Below are 17,867 nucleotides of genomic sequence, written 5' to 3'. Positions count from 1 at the left end.
AAAAAGACTGGACTGTGAACTACACAACTTCTGTGACATACTAGTCACCAAAAGCAGTTTTAGTGACCACCCATACGTCTTTTTTACTGACTTGAGATATGAGAGAATAACATCCTCCTTTGGGTGGCAAACCAGCAGCTGGTGTACACTATAGCTGACAACTTTCTGCATCAGCCACTATCAGTGTTGGCTCCAACCATAGCTGTTTAACCACTTAAATTCTGCTGTCAATAATGATTACAGCATCTAGATGGTTCCTCTTTAACCCCATTGGCACCCTGAGATTATGATTGTGTGGTCCTGATGTTTGCCATGAAAATTCATGGCCAAATAATGGCCTTATTGTCTGCTGACTACAGTGACTTGTTCAGAAGTTAAAAAAGTTTAGGTGGTAAAAGAAAACTTTGTCATTCCTGTCATGCCACTTTGCATTAATTCCTGAAAAGCACCTGAAGGGTTAATGTAATACCTTAAAGCAATTTTAAACATGTTTAGCGGTACCGTTTTTAAAATATCCAATATGTAGGACCCTCAAAGTCACTTAAACTGAACAGGTCCCTATAAAACTAAGTTTTGTAAATTTCCTTAAAAAAAATGAAAAATTACTGCCACATTTTTAAACCTTCTAAAATGCTAACGAAATAAAACAACATTTTACAAAATGGTGCCGATGTAAAGCAGACATGAGGGAAATTTTAGTTATTAATGTTTGTGTGTGATGTGACTATCTGGATTAAAGAGATAATCATTCAAAGTTTTAAAATTACTATTTAACCCCTTCCCGACCTGTGACACAGCGTATGCGTCATGAAAGTCGGTGCCAATCCGACCTGTGACGCATATGCTGTGTCACAGAAAGATCGCGTCCCTGCAGGCCGGGTGAAAGGGTTAACTCCCATTTCGCCCGATCTGCAGGGACAGGGGGAGTGGTAGTTTAGCCCAGGGGGGGTGGCTTCACCCCCTCGTGGCTACGATCGCTCTGATTGGCTGTTGAAAGTGAAACTGCCAATCAGAGCGATTTGTAATATTTCACCTAAAAAAATGGTGAAATATTACAATCCAGCCATGGCCGATGCTGCAATATCATCGGCCATGGCTGGAAATACTAATGTGCCCCCACCCCACCCCACCGATCGCCCCCCCAGCCCCCCGATCTGTGGCCCGCTCCCCTCCGTCCTGTGCTCCGCTCCCCCGTCCTCCTGCCCGCTCCCCCCGTGCTCCAATCACACCCCCCCGTGCTCCAATCAAACCCCCCCGCACTCCGATCCCCCCCCGTGCTCCGAACCACCCCCCCTGCACACCGATCCACCCCCCCTGCACACCGATCCACCCGCCCGCACACCGATCACTCTCCCCCATGCTCCGATCCCTCCCCCCCCGTGCTCCGACGCCCCCCCGTGCCCTGATCTCCCCCCCCTGTGCCCTGATCTCCCCCCCTTATACTTACCGATCCTGGCGGGGTCCCGTCCGTCTTCTTCCCCGAGCGCCGCCATGTTCCAAAATGGCGGGCGCATGCGCAGTGCGCCCGCCGAATCTGCCGGCCGGCAGATTCGTTCCAATGTGAATTTTGATCACTGTGATATAATCTATCACAGTGGTCAAAATAAAAAAACAGTAAATGACCCCCCCCATTTGTCCCCCATAGATAGGGACAATAATAAAATAAAGAATTTTTTTTTTTTTTCACTAAGGTTGGAGTTAGAACTAGGGTTAGGGTTAGGGTTAGGGGTAGGGTTAGGGGTAGGGTTAGGGGTAGGGGTAGGGTTAGGGGTAGGGTTAGGGGTAGGGTTAGGGGTAGGGTTAGGGGTAGGGGTAGGGTTAGGGGTAGGGTTAGGGTTAGGGGTAGGGTTAGGGTTTCGGTATGTGCACACGTATTCTGGTCCTCTGCGGATTTTTCCGCAGCGGATTTGATAAATCCGCAGTGCTAAACCGCTGCGGATTTATGGCAGATTTACCGCGGTTTTTCTGCGCATTTCACTGCGGTTTTACAACTGCGATTTTCTATTGGAGCAGTTGTAAAACCGCTGTGGAATCCGCAGAAAGAAGTGACATGCTGCGGAATGTAAACCGCTGCGTTTCCGTGCAGTTTTTCCGCAGCATGTGTACAGCGATTTTTGTTTCCCATAGGTTTACATTGAAATGTAAACTCATGGGAAACTGCTGCGGATCCGCAGCGTTTTCCGAAGCGTGTGCACATACCTTTAGAATTAGGCTATGTGCACACGGTGCGGATTTGGCTGCGGATTCGCAGCAGTGTTCCATCAGGTTTACAGTACCATGTAAACCTATGGAAAACCAAATCCGCTGTGCCCATGGTGCGGAAAATACCGCACGGAAACGCTGCGTTGTATTTTCCGCAGCATGTCAATTCTTTGTGCGGATTCCGCAGCGTTTTACACCTATTCCTCAATAGGAATCCGCAGGTGAAATCCGCAGTAAATCCGCAGGTAAAACGCAGTGCCTTTTACCCGCGGATTTTTCAAAAATGGTGCGGAAAAATCTCACACGAATCCGCAACGTGGGTACATAGCCTTAGGGTTAGGGTTGGGTTGGAATTAGGGTTGTGGTTAGGGTTAGGGGTGTGTTGGGGTTAGGGTTGTGGTTAGGGGTGTGTTGCGGTTAGGGTTGTGGTTAGGGTTACGGCTACAGTTGGGATAAGGGTTAGGGGTGTGTTGGCGTTAGAATTGAGGGGTTTCCACTGTTTAGGCACATCAGGGGGTCTCCAAACGCAACATGGCGCCACCATTGATTCCAGCCAATCTTTTATTCAAAAAGTCAAATGGTGCTCCTTCCCTTCCGAGCCCCGACGTGTGCCCAAACAGTGGTTTACCCCCACATATGGGGTATCAGTGTACTCAGGACAAACTGGGCAACAATTACTGGGGTCCAATTTCTCCTGTTACCCTTGAGAAAATAAAAAATTGCTTGCTAAAACATCATTTTTGAGGAAAGAAAAATGATTTTTTATTTTCACGGCTCTGCGTTGTAAACGTCTGTGAAGCACTTGGGGGTTCAAAGTGCTCACCACATATCTAGATAAGTTCCTTGGGGGGTCTAGTTTCCAAAATGGGGTCACTTGTGGGGGGTTTCTACTGTTTAGGCACACCAGGGGCTCTGCAAACGCAACGTGACGCCCGCAGACCATTCCATCAAAGTCTGCATTTCAAAACGTCACTACTTGACTTCCGAGCCCCGACATGTGCCCAAACAGTGGTTTACCCCCACATATGGGGTATCAGCGTACTCAGGACAAACTGGGCAACAATTACTGGGGTCCAATTTCTCCTGTTACCCTTGAGAAAATAAAAAATTGCTTGCTAAAACATCATTTTTGAGGAAAGAAAAATGATTTTTTATTTTCACGGCTCTGCGTTGTAAACGTCTGTGAAGCACTTGGGGGTTCAAAGTGCTCACCACATATCTAGATAAGTTCCTTGGGGGGGTCTAGTTTCCAAAATGGGGTCACTTGTGGGGGGTTTCTACTGTTTAGGCACACCAGGGGCTCTGCAAACGCAACGTGACGCCCGCAGACCATTCCATCAAAGTCTGCATTTCAAAAGTCACTACTTCCCTTCTGAGCCCCGACGTGTGCCCAAACAGTGGTTTACCCCCACATATGGGGTATCAGCGTACTCAGGAGAAACTGGACAACAACTTTTGGGGTCCAATTTCTCCTGTAACCCTTGGGAAAATAAAAAATTCTGGGCTAAAAAATTATTTTTGAGGAAAGAAAACGTATTTATTATTTTCACTGCTCTGTGTTATAAACTTCTGTGAAGCACTTGGGGGTTCAAAGTGCTCACCTCACATCTAGATAAGTTCCTTTCGGGGTCTAGTTTCTAAAATGGGGTCACTTGTGGGGGGTTTCTACTGTTTAGCCACATCAGGGGCTCTGCAAACGCAACGTAACGCCCGCAGAGCATTCCATCAAAGTCTGCATTTCAAAATGTCACTACTTGACTTCCGAGCCCCGACATGTGCCCAAACTGTGGTTTACCCCCACATATGGGGTATCAGCGTACTCAGGAGAAACTGTACAACAACTTTTGGGGTCAAATTTCTCCTTTTACCCTTGGGAAAATAATAAATTGCAGGCTAAAAAATCATTTTAGAGAAAATAAAATTTTTATTTTATTTTCATGGCTCTGCGTTATAAACTTCTGTGAAGCACTTGGAAGTTCAAAGTCCTCACCACACATCTAGATTAGTTCCTTTAGGGGTCTAGTTTCCAAAATGGGGTCATATGTGGGGGATCTCCAATGTTTAGGCACACAGGGGCTCTCCAAACGTGACATGGTGTCCGCTAATGATTGGAGCTAATTTTCCATTTAAAAAGCCAATTGGCGTGCCTTCCCTTCCGAGCCCTGCCGTGCGCCCAAACAGTGGTTTACCCCCACATATGGGGTATCAGCGTACTCAGGACAAACTGGACAACAACATTTGCGGTCCAATTTCTCCTATTACCCTTGGCAAAATAGGAAATTCCAGGCTAAAAATCATTTTTGAGGAAAGAAAAATTATTTTTTATTTTCATGGCTCTGCATTATAAACTTCTGTGAAGCACCTGGGGGTTTAAAGTGCTCAATATGCATCTAGATAAGTTCCTTGGGGGGTCTAGTTTCCAAAATGGGGTCACTTGTGGGGGAGCTCCAATGCATAGGCACACAGGGGCTCTCTAAACGCGACATGGTGTCCGCTAACAATTGGAGCTAATTTTCCATTCAAAAAGTCAAATGGCGCGCCTTCCCTTCCGAGCCCTGCCGTGTGCCCAAACAGTGGTTTACCCCCACATATGAGGTATCGGCGTACTCGGGAGAAATTGCCCAACAAATTTTAGGATTCATTTTATCCTATTGCCCATGTGAAAATGAAAAACTGAGGCGAAAAGAATTTTTTTGTGAAAAAAAAGTACTTTTTCATTTTTACAGATCAATTTGTGAAGCACCTGAGGGTTTAAAGTGCTCAATATGCATCTAGATAAGTTCCTTGGGGGGTCTAGTTTCCAAAATGGGGTCATTTGTGGGGGAGCTCCAATGTTTAGGCACACGGGGGCTCTCCAAACACGACATGGTGTCCGCTAACGATGGAGATAATTTTTCATTCAAAAAGTCAAATGGCGCTCCTTCCCTTCCGAACCTTACCATGTGCCCAAACAGTGGTTTACCCCCACATGTGAGGTATCGGCGTACTCATGAGAAATTGCCCAACAAATTTTAGGATCCATTTTATCCTGTTACCCATGTGAAAATGAAAAAAATTGAGGCTAAAAGAATTTTTTTGTGAAAAAAAAGTACTTTTTCATTTTTACGGATCAATTTGTGAAGCCCCCGGGGGTTCAAAGTTCTCACTATGCATCTAGATAAGTTCCTTGGGGCGTCTAGTTTCCAAAATGGGGTCACGTGTGGGGGAGCTCCAATTTTTAGGCACACGGGGGCTCTCCAAACGTGACATGGTGTCCGCTAAAGAGTGGAGCCAATTTTTCATTCAAAAAGTCAAATGGCGCTCCTTCCCTTCCAAGCCCTGCCGTGCGCCCAAACAGTGGTTTACCACCACATATGAGGTATCAGCGTACTCAGGACAAATTGGACAACAACTTTCGTGGTTCAGTTTCTCCTTGTACCATTGGGAAAATAAAAAAAATGTTGCTAAAAGATAATTTTTGTGACTAAAAAGTTAAATGTTCATTTTTTCCTTCCATGTTGCTTCTGCTGCTGTGAAGCACCTGAAGGGTTAAAAAACTTCTTGAATGTGGTTTTGAGCACCTTGAGGGGTGCATTTTTTAGAATGGTGTCACTTTTGGGTATTTTCAGCCATATAGACCCCTCAAACTGACTTCAAATGTGAGGTGGTCCCTAAAAAAAATGGTTTTGTAAATTTCGTTGTAAAAATGAGAAATCGCTGGTCAAATTTTAACTCTTATAACTTCCTAGCAAAAAAAAATTTTGTTTCCAAAATTGTGCTGGTGTAAAGTAGACATGTGGGAAATGTTATTTATTAACTATTTTGTGTCACATAACTCTCTGGTTTAACAGAATAAAAATTCAAAATGTGAAAATTGCGAAATTTTCAAAATTTTCGCCAAATTTCCGTTTTTATCACAAATAAACGCATAATTTATTGACCTAAATTTACCACTAACATGAAGCCCAATATGTCACGAAAAAACAATCTCAGAACCGCTAGGATCCGTTGAAGCGTTCCTGAGTTATTACCTCATAAAGGGACACTGGTCAGAATTGCAAAAAACGGCCAGGTCATTAAGGTCAAAATAGGCTGGGTCATGAAGGGGTTAAAAAAAAATGTGTCAAATTTCTGATATTTTTATATAAGCATAGCAAAACATATTTTAAATTCACCATTATCATAAAGTACAATGTGTCATGAAAAAAAAAAAAACAATCTCAAAACCAATGGTATATGTTGAAACATTTCAGAGTTATTACTACATAAAGTGACAATGGTCAGATAAAAAAAATAAAAATAAGGGGTTAACATTCTTTAGAGTAAGGGGGCAATCAGGTGACTCTTTTACCCTTGTTTTATGTGGAAGGATCGATACGCTTAAGGAATAACCATCATTTTAATTTTTCTTTAATGTATCAATAGTACACATGAATATAAGCAACTTTGTAATGTATCTTATCACAAAAATCTGCTTCTTTCTCCTCCTGGATCAATCATTCGTTCTTAAAATTCTCAATTCTCGGGTAAAATCTGTATTCTGTAAACGCCTCCCTTCTACGTAGAGTTTTATCCACAGTAACTGTTCTCTCCTATCTCTGTAAGGCCAGTCTCACACGTCCAGATAATTCTGGTACCGGAATTATCCGTGTCCGTGTGCTTACCTTGAACATCAGTGTGGCACACGTGCGGCAGCCGTGTGCCACCCGTGTGCCGACTGGGTACCACACGGAGCGTGCAGGAGACAGCGCTAGAGTTAAGCGCTGTCCCCTGCATCTGGTGCTGAAGCCGCCATTCATATCTTCTCTCCAGCAGCGTTCGCTGGAGAGAAGCTATGAAAAATCCTTTTTTTTTTTTTTCTCGTGTTTAAAATAAAGATCCCTGTCCCCTCCCCCCTCCCACCCCCTGTGCGGCCGCCTGCTGTTACTAAAATACTCACCCGGCTCCTTCGAAGCATCCTCTCCGCGCCGCACCTTCTCCAGTATGAGCGGTCACGTGGTGCCTCCCATTACAGTCATGAATATGCGGCTCCACCCCTATGGGAGGTGGGGCCGCATATTCATGACTGTATTCGGCGGCACCACGTGACCGCTCATACAGGAGAAGCTGGCGCTGAGAGGAAACTGCGAGGGAGCCGGGTGAGTATTTTATTATCAGCGGGCGGGCGCACAGGGGGTGGGAGGGGGGAGGGGACAGGGATCTTTATTTTAAACACGAAAAAAAAAAAGGATTTTTCATATCTTCTCTCCAGCGAACGCTGCTGGAGAGAACATATGAATGGTGGCTTCAGAACCACGCTGGGGGGACAGCGCTTACTGTAGCGCTGTCTCCTGCACGGCACACGGACTGCACACGGACAACGTCCGTGTGCAGTATGTGTTTTACACGGACCCATTGACTATAATGGGTCTTTGTAATCCGTGCGCTCCCACGAACACTGACATGTCTCCGTGTTTTGCACACGGACACACGGTCCGTGAAAACACGCTGACATGTGCAGAGACACATTGATTTCAATGTGTCTACGTGAGTCAGTGTCTCCGGTACGTGAGGAAACTGTCACCTCATGTACCGGAGCCACTGACGTGTGAAACCGGCCTAATGGGAAAAATTGTCTTCACTGAATACAGATTTTACTTTTTGAGAATGAATGTTTGTCCCAGGAGAAAAAAGAAGCAACTTTCTCTCATAAGATATATTACAAAGTTTCTTATTTTCACGTGTACTATTGATTTAAGAAATAAAAATGAAAACGGCTGTTACTCATTAAGGACTTCAAAGTTTATAGTGGGGAGGTCCCTTATTTGTAAGCATCATCTATTATCCAGGGCAGAGAGCAACAACATAGTGTCCCTTCCCCCACAGGACCGGGCCTATCTACACATTACACTGATAGCCCTTCATTTTCAGTGGCTACGGTGTAAAGTCTAATTTTCCCTCTGCAGCGAAAGAGAACAATTTCTGCAAAGTTTCCGTACAAATTACAACTGATCAAATGCGAGTATGGGGATGTGCTGTGATCCACCTGTTTTCAGAGTTCTCTACTAATAAAATGTTTTATCTAAAGAGAACAATAACACACAATATGTATTGTCTGATCTGACACAGTCTTTTTTTTTTTCTCTGCTCTTGACTTGGTCATTCAATATTTCATTAATTAGTTTTTTTTTCCATTTTGTCTGTTGCAGTTTGTTGAGAGCCTTGTCTTATTGTATAACTGCTTTCATAATAGAAGTGTCAAGCTGAACAGACTTTATTCATCCCCGGCTTTTCTTCTAACAATATAGATTCCTATCTCTACTTGCTCAGACTGAATATCAACTCAATTTCTAGCCTTTCAAGGTTTCTATCATTATTGTGAAAATGTATAGTGCTATTGTCCGCGTATGTTGTAGTTGCCTAAAAGTGCAGCGGCTCTTCTGCTAATTCGCGGGAATTCATTAAATGAGCATTTCTGTTTCAAAGAAGTTAAGTGCGCGCAGTGTGATTACGGTAACTAATCCCGTGTTCTGCTGAAGGACATGGTATACTGGGGTTTTCTGCAGCCGTCACTAATCCAATGTAGAACTTCAGAAGCCCCCTTCTGCACCACCGTGCCTGTCCCTATGGGGAATGACTGCAGGAAGTGCGAAAGCTGGATATTATTCACAGGAACAGAATATTTTTTGTTAAATTCTGGTAAAGGCACATGTTTAAAGAGTAGCGGTCATTTATATTTTTTTTTTAAAGCTCAAGAGATGCATGTGAAAAAAAAAGTAACTATGTAATATCTTATCAGAAATTTCCCTTTCTCTCTTCTCCTTCACTGATCCTCAATTTTCCAAATTCAGGGGTAAAATCGGTCTTGACTGAAGACAGATTTTACCATTACTGAGATAGGAGGCAACTGTTGGTTCTCATAAATTTCTATGGACTGTAAAGAGAACTTGCAGAATGTCTGTGTCTTTCTCCAGCCCATCCCCCTCCACTCCATAGAATGTTAGAAGCACCATCTGCCATCTCCTGTCTCACCAATGTGAAAATGTATCGAATATAGATTCCCCAGTTTCATTCCATGAATTGAGAAGGAAAGATCAATCCAGAAGAAGGGAAAAAAAATAGATTTCACAGATATGGTAGATTATAAAGTTGTTTATTTCCTTGTGTACTAATTAATTAGGAAATAAAAATTAAATTGATGGTTACTCTATAAATATAAATGTACGTTGCTGAGATTTCATATGATTGGCTGCTGGATACAGTCTGTCATTCAATACCAATAGTCTATTCATAAAATTTCGTTGAGTCACGCAATCCAGTACACGCACAAAACATGGCTGCTCATTGTAGGTTCTAGTTTTTAAACCCAATATATACAGATGTATCTACCCTTGATGAAAGTCCGCATAAAATCACCGTTCAAAGAAAGCACAGATGTGGTAGAGTGGCTCAATGAACCTTCCCATCTTATTATTTTGCATCTACTACAGCCTCATCTCGGGGCTCCTGAAAAATCTGAGTTCTCAATCAAGGAAGAGGAGGTTGAAAACCAAGTTGATGGGAAAATGCCAGACTGCTCAGCCATGCCAAAGGTGCATCTGTGCTTGGTTTGTATAGTCATTTTGGGGTGACAGAATTTTTTTTAACTATCCACCAATTTTATTAATGGGGTTAATAATAATTATTAGTAATAATTTTATTTATATAGCGCCAACATATTTCATAGCACTTTACATTTTAGAGAGGACTTGTACAGGGGGTTCTCCAAGAATGAGATAAATTGGAGTCCCTGATATAATTCAAACTTTAGCCCATTGTAGTCGCGTGTCAGACCTACTGATGTGTCAGTACAGACTGCAGACAGAAGGCATATAACTCCAGATATTTGCGTTTCAACTGACAAAAGCTGTATCATACAGACTACATACTTCATCAGCATCTGATAGTATGGCTGTGGTATGTGAAGAAATATGTTTTAACCTATGTTGTGCTCATCAACGAGATCTCCACCTTCAACTTCATCCTCTGTACTCCTGACAGCTTTATAGCAGTGCGCAGAGACTGAATGCGCCCAGCTGGAAAACAAACATTGAGGAGAATGAAGCTGGAGATAACTGTGTTCATCGAGGAAAAGATATATTTCTTCACATATCACAGCCCTGCTCCCAGCTGACTGGGTATGTGTGATACGTAGGTCTCAGGAACTATATATCTTCAGTCTGCAGCCCAACACATGACTAGGACGGGCTGCAGTTTGAATTATATCAGGAATGCTATTTCATCTCCTTATTGAAGAACCTCTTTAAAGTAAACCTGTCAGCAGGATTATGCTGAGTAACCTACACACAGTGTCAGGTTGGTTATACTGATTACAATGATCCCTTGGTTGATGAAATCCATCTTGTGGTTGTTTAATCTTTATTTTCAGTTTTTAGTTATTGAGATTCTCGTGGCTGGGGCGGCCTGTGGGGGTCTTCATGAGGTGCTCTGCTGACATATTCATCTGTATGGCTTATGACAGGCCACTGATCCCTCAGTAACCTGCCCCTTTTTTTACATAGTGAATATATGTTGTTTTTTTAAATTACATTCAGCCGGCGTTGTAGCATGATCGCATATATAATGTCTATGTAATTATTTTATTTGGTGATATACATGCATTCAGGAAAAAAAAATCTCTCAAAATGGCGTGGGCGGCACATGCACAGTAGAATGTATCGGCGATCCGATAGATATTACTGCAGAGGCGCCATCTTGGTGGAGACCGTTTCCTGTAGCAAAAGTAGATCCAGAACTGATCATGAGCACTATGTAAGATCTTAGCTGCAGAGCTTCTATGGGAATTTTTATATCCTTAGTATCTTGAGAGCCAGTCAGTGGAATTTTATTATTGAATGTCCAAGGTCCGCATGGATAGTAACGAGTGTAAAAATATCTAGGAATCAGGCATGACAATCGGTTTTCATATTTGTAGACGGTTCCCACTGTATTAAGAGAAACCCCAGGTCAGTCAGTCAGTCAGATTCACACATTGCTATGGGATCACGAAATGCTGAACTTATAATTATTCCCTGAATACCTGTGAGTGAAATGAGTTTACTGATGAAAAGGTTTGTGACAGGTTGGCATATGGCTACCAGGCTACAAATATAGTTTACCACATTTCTTGAACATGTGCTCATACAAGACAAAGTAAGTGAACCCTTTGGAACTACTTATGTTTCTTTATTTATTGAACTCATTAAAGACTATACAGACCTTTTTGACATGTTTTTTACATGTTAGTGATTACCTTTCAAAATTTAAATTGTACTAAAGTTTTCAATCTTTATTCCTGATTTGATGTTAAGACTCCTTGATATGTAGTTTTTAGCGTGATCTCTGGCAGTGTCTAGTAGTATAGGCTGGACGAAGGGCTGGACTGGCAATGCTGGCAAATGCCAGAAGGGCCTTCTGGTCGTGGGCCGCCTTGTCTGATACTTTGTTAGCAGAATCTGTGTTCTTACGACACCCATACTGTTAAGAGTTGTGATGGAGCACAAAGTCGCTGATTCCGTCACTTACCCCGGCAGGCCACCGGTATCATTAGAAATATTGGTCTTGTAGTAAATTTTGCTTTCCTCCATCCAGGGTAATATTAGTAATATATTCCCATCTGGTTTATGGGGACGGGGACAACATGGACCTGTGTGATTTCAAATGCCAGGACTGAATTTCAGCCCCAGTCTGTTCCTGTCTGGACGTGGGATTTATGTATATCCAGGGCGCCGTATTTTCTGCCCTCGCTTCCTCCCCTGTCCACTGCAAATCTGCGAACAACATCCCCCTCTCTTGGAATGAGGAGAGCAGAGAGAGTTATCGGATGAAGGAGCTTTGACTGATTTGTAACATTTTTGCCAAAGCACTGAGCAAGATAAAGGAGATGAAAAATGCCGGTGCATTTTTGATTGAAGACTATTTAGAAGCAAATACATTAAAAAAACGTATGTGCATAGGTGTATTCATCCTTAAAGTAAGCATGCACAATGCAAGAAAAAATTAAGTGAGCCCTTAAATTTAATAACCAATAGATCCTCCTTTAACAAATAATATTACATTTTATTAGCAATCCCCTCAGAAATAGAGGTAATTCCAAAAGGTTAATGTACTTTTTCTTGTAAATGTATCGAGAACTAAAATGTCTTCCAGGACCACAGTGTTTAGTACACGACAAGTTTAATAACTATTATTTTCCTCCTTTCTGCAGCTCAATATGAATTCTGCCCCCACATTCATGCATTTTCCAGCAAAAGGCAAACCCAAGAGAGCGGATACATTTGATCTTCAGCGTATCGGGTTTGCTGCAGAACAACTTGCAAAATGGATCGCAGACAGAACAGATGTTCATGTACGTGAATACACTTTGCTCCTCAGTATCATCATACATCTTCGCTGTTATTTCTTCATATTTTCTATTTTTTTTCTGGTATCATGTATTCTTTGTATTACTTAAAAAGACCTCATCTATTTAGTAGGATAATTCCCCCGAATCTACCGGTGACTCATAGCTCTCGGCTCCTGACATTTTGCTTTGTGGATATATATTTCTCCCTCGGCAGTATGCGTGTATGCTATCATTATATGTACAATGAAGTTCCAGAGGTTTTCACTGTAGTAATAAGTTTTCTTTACAGTACAGTTTGTGTGTTGTATAATGGTGAGTAATATTATTATACTTTATTCTGACATAACAAAGACATTATATATGTTATTCCAAAGTCAACTAATAGTATACCAAGGTCTCTAATTATTTGCTTGTATATAAATCTGCCTGATAAAGAGAAATGCCAAAAGGTTGTCACTAGGCCTGGTCCTATATTTTGGAATGGGATTGGCATCATTTATAGCATGATTATTGAACAAGTGGTTAGTGTCATTGTGCCCTGAAAGTTTCAGCTCAGTACAGCTCACTGGTATTGAATTGCCCTCAGCTTCCTGAATATTCTCTACATCCTCTTTATTCATCTAAAATAAGTTTACAGTGAAGAGGTTTTTACAGTATCTCCATCTAGAGTTGGTGCGAAATGACTTGTACGTCCCATTCCATCAGCCACAGCAGTGGTTTGTGGCAGAATGGTGGCATCAGTATGGCCTCATACCTAATGGCATACACAGCTCTTCTTTCGATTATTTGGTCTGGCCCGATGTCACATGTGCATCACACTGCAATGATATGATTGCACCAGGCCGGGTAATTAAATGAGAAGCCACAGATGCTGTCGTGGAAGAGGCGGTACTCCATCTCCCATTCCAGCGACCAGTGTTGTGGCCGATAGACTGGGACGTGCACATAAACTTACACCAACTCTATCCCCATCCTTTTCAGTTTATGCTGATGGCACCACGCCATAGCTTGGTTCATGTGCATTCAATCCTATATTCATAGAGCAAATTCTTACCGCTGTCTCATCCAATTATTCTTGCTCTTCTGGGCCTTAGGAAGCTGAGCATTCTGTATAAGTGGTGAAAGATGGCTGCCAGATGAGTCCTTGAGGGGAGATATGTGTCATTGCGGCTATTAGTTGCAATGATGTGAGCTCGGAAGCATGCTCCAGTACATATAGTACTGGGAGAGATATTTGGGCCATTCCAGGGCTAGGTTTTACGAGCAGTCATAAGAGATGGGTGGGAATGACTGCTCACAAGTCCCAACATGAGGGGCGTGGTTCGGCGGATAAAATGGAGGCCGAGTGTCTCATTCAGTGTTTGTGGCTGGAGGTGTGTAGACCTCCGGTGTGTGTTGCTAAAAACACTGGCCTGACCTGAGTGGCTGGACCTGCAGTACTATATGCATTATTTTTTTTCTGTTTGTTTTCACTTTGTGCCAGAGAAGGCTATCTTTGTTATGAAGCTAATAAACCTGACCGGACATGTTCTTATGAAACAGCTTCCTGTACCTACCTCAAACCCGCAGCTGAGTGAGTACAATCCTCTTACAAATGGTGCTAGAAGCACGGGAACGAATCCCACAGGACAGTGTTTGCCGCACAGATATCGCATGTACTAGGTGAAAGCGGCTGCAGGAGCAAAATCTGACAACATGTGGGAATTAATAAAGCAACTTATGCAACTAATCTCCAGCAGCAACAGATATGGCAGCAGTAACATCAGCGGCTGCAGTGGCAACAGCAGCAGCAGCACCGGCAGCAGATGGAACTCCTAGTTAAGGCGATCCGTGGCAGGGCAACCATCACAACCCCAAATCCACATGAGGAAGACTGTAAGAAGGGCATTACAAAAGATGACACCGGTTGATGACGTCTAGGTGTTCCTGACCGTGTTTGAAAGGGTGGCGGAGCGGGAGAAATTGTCTCTGGATCTGTGGGCGAAGGTTCTGTTGCTATATTTAACAGGTGAACCACAAAAGACGTATTATGACTTGGTGTTGCAGGACGCAAAAGAATATGTCAAGTTAAAGGCGGAGATCTTGGCACACTTAGGAGCGACTCTGACTTTCAAGCCGCAATGGGTGCATTTTTGGGCTTATCGAAGTGACAAACCTCCCCAGTCCCAAATGTTTGACCTTCTACACCTAGTCCAAAAATGGTTGCAACCTGAATCCTCCTCCCCAGCACATTTGGTGGAGAAGGTTTTCATGGACAAGCTAATACACTCCCTACCAAAGCAGGTGTAATCCTGAGTTGCCCTGGGAGATCCCCATAATGCCGATGACCTAGTGAACCTGGTGGAGAGGTACCATGCTGCCGAGAGTTCCTGGGGGAAGCAAGGGGGAAGAGCATCCCCATACTGGGGTTCCCAAAGGGGGCAGACACCAAAAATGGGGTGGGATGTCTATGAGCCCAGGAGGTGTCTGAGTCAAAGGCCCCATCCAATAGTATAATTTGTTGGAGGTGTCATACCCCAGGTCACATAGCCTCCCGTTGCCCCATGATCATCGAGACAGTGGACTGCAGCATAGGATGGCACCGTTCATATTTTGCATATTCTGCCATCGGTGGCTGTCCCTCAACCCAGGTGAGGGGCTGCAGGCTAAGTGGTCTCTAGAAGCTGAGATGGCCTTCCAGGAAGTTAAGCTGGCCCTGTGTAAGCAGCTGGTGCTGGTAGCACTCGATTTCTCCAAGGAATTTGTGGTCCAGATGGACATGTCGAATGTCAGGCTGGGTGCTGTTTTATCTCAAGAGGTGAACGGGGAAGAGCACCTCATAATGTTACTTAACTGGAAGTTGTCAACCTGGAAGAAAAATAATTCCATAGTGGAGAAGGAATGTTTAGTCATCAAGTGGGTGTTGGACTCTCTAAGGTACTATCTCTTAGGCAGGAGGTTCAGACTAGTGTCCGACCATGCCCCACAGAAGTGGATGAGGGAGAAAAAAGGGAACAATGCTCGAGTGAGCAGGTGGTTCCGAGCACTTCAGGATTTTAACTTCCATGTGGTGCATAGGCTAGGGAAACTGCATGGCAATGCTGCCGCTCTGTAAAGGATCCACTATTTATTGGCAGAAGGTGCCAAGCCCTCCAGCTTTGGGCAGAGGAAGAGGATATGTAAAATGATCGCTGGACAAGTCCTTGAGGGGAGATATGTGTCATCGCGGCTATTAGCTGCAGTGATGTAAGCTTAGAAGCATGTTCCAGCACATATATTGCTGAGAGAGTTATTTGGGGCATTAGAGGCCTGGGTTTAATGAGCAGTCATAAGAGATGGGTGGGAATGACTTCTCACATACCCCAACCCCAGGTGCGTGGTTTGCATATAAAATGGAGGCCAAATGTGTCATTCAGTGTCTGTGGTTGAAGGTGTGGAAACCTCTGGTGTGTGTTGCTAAAGACACTGACCTGACTTGAGCGGGCGGACCCGTAGTACTATATGGACTATTTATTTTCAGTTTGTTTTCACTTTGTGCCTGAGAAGGCTACAGTTAAGTCCATATATATTTGGACAGAGACAACATTTTTCTAATTTTGGTTATAGACATTACCACAATGAATTTTAAACAAAACAATTCAGATGCATTTGAAGTTCAGACTTTCAGCTTTCATTTCAGGGTATCCACATTAAAATTTTTTGAAGGGTTTAGGAGTTTCAGCTCCTTAACATGTGTCACCCTGTTTTTTAAAGGGACCAAAAGTAATTGGACAGATTAAATAATTTTAAATAAAATGTTCATTTCTAGTACTTGGTTGAAATCCCTTTGTTGGCAATGACTGCCTGAAGTCTTGAACTCATGGACATTTCCAGACGCTGTGTTTCCTCCTTTTTGATGCTCTTCCAGGCCTTCAATGCGGTGGTTTTTGTCAGGGGTCGAGTTCCCGCTTCTGCACAGGGGGAATCTGGAGCCACCTCCGCTGCGGTCTCCCATTCTTGTCCAGCCGCAGTGGAGTCTGCTCAGCAAGGACGTCGGTCCCAGCGTCTTGCTCATTCTCACTCTGTTCTGAGAGTTACTGCTGCTTCTCCAGTCTCTGCTATTAAAGTCTGTGCTGGTCAGCAGCGAGCGGACTTCTCTGGGACTAAGTCCTTGTCTGCACGTACTGAGCATGCCCAGCGTAAGGTCTCCCGTTGGAGATCGAGGGTCATGTGCTCAGGCTCTGCAGCACATTCCATTGGTCCTCTTGGCAGGTCCTAGAAGGGCAAAAGTGCTGTGGCCACTTCCTGTGCTGCTGCTATATAAACTGTGCATGACCGCACGGCCATGCGCTAGTATTGTCAAACAATTGCTAATGTGTGTATGTTGTGAGTGCAAGTCGTCCTTGGATACCCCTACCCTATAGTATGACTGTTCGCGGAAGGTGTATGGCTGCTACCTAGCGCCTGACTTATCCTACAGCACTAGTCACACATTATAGCGTCCAGTTGCTGTGACCGCCAGTACGGCGCCGTGCACTTCCTCTGTGCTTTCCTTACCGAAGCCTGGGTGGTTAGTGGCGTTCGTCAGTGCGGCACTGCAAGCTCTTCTGTTTCATTTCACACCCAGTTGCGGTGTTGCGCCAGCAAGGGTCTAATCGGACTTCAATCCCAGTTGGGGTTGAGTTCGCTGACTACTTGCTCGCGCTTTAGGTGCGGTACCGCGGTCCTGTGCCTTAACAGGATTGCTTCTTTCATGCTGGGTGAGGTTAACCCACGCGTGTATACTCTAGTGTACCGCCATATAGTCTGCTAATTGCTAGCAGCAGGTTTTCACCTGCACGGTGGACCCCGGACTGCGAACGCATCTATACCATCTGTCTTGGTGCGTTCCGCCAGTCCTAACAGTTTTCAGTCGCTGTTTGTTTCTGGGCCTTTCTGTCTGAAGTTTAGTCTTTAACCCCTTTCTGCCATTGGACATACTATTCCGTCCATGTGGGGTGGGCCTTAATTCCCACCCACCCCCCCCCGGGAGAAAGTAAAAAAGTTAAAAAAAATATATATATAAAAAAAAAAATATATATTATTCCCATGAATACATTTCTTTATCTAAATTTAAAAAAAACAATACAATAAAAGTACACATATTTAGAATCGCCGCGTCCATAATGATGCATCCTATAAAACTGTCCCTCTAGTTAACCCCTTCAGTAAACACCGTAAGAAAAAAAAGAGGCAAAAAACAACGCTTTATTATCATACCGCCGAACAAAAAGTGGAATAAAAAGTGGAATAACACGCGATCAAAAAGAAAAATATAAATAACCATGGTACCGCTGAAAACGTCATCTTGTCCCGCAAAAAACGA

At 43.7% G+C, this 17,867-nt stretch overlaps 1 protein-coding gene across 2 annotated transcripts in view; it reads left to right on the top strand.

Annotated features, from left to right (window-relative positions):
• TUSC3 (tumor suppressor candidate 3) overlaps positions 1–17,867 on the top strand; it is a 489,870-nt gene that overhangs the window by 288,826 nt on the left and 183,177 nt on the right. For both annotated transcript variants that reach the window (XM_069744425.1, XM_069744426.1), the window contains exon 4: positions 12,407–12,547. In XM_069744425.1, coding sequence (XP_069600526.1) covers positions 12,407–12,547 — 141 coding nt within the window. The remainder of the gene's footprint in view (positions 1–12,406; positions 12,548–17,867) is intronic.

The sequence above is a fragment of the Ranitomeya imitator genome, chromosome 1 (genome assembly GCF_032444005.1).
Source record: "Ranitomeya imitator isolate aRanImi1 chromosome 1, aRanImi1.pri, whole genome shotgun sequence".
In the NCBI taxonomy this organism is placed as follows: Eukaryota; Metazoa; Chordata; class Amphibia; order Anura; family Dendrobatidae; genus Ranitomeya; species Ranitomeya imitator.
Note: the sequence above shows the minus strand (reverse complement) of the source record. Positions and strands in the feature narration are given on the sequence as shown.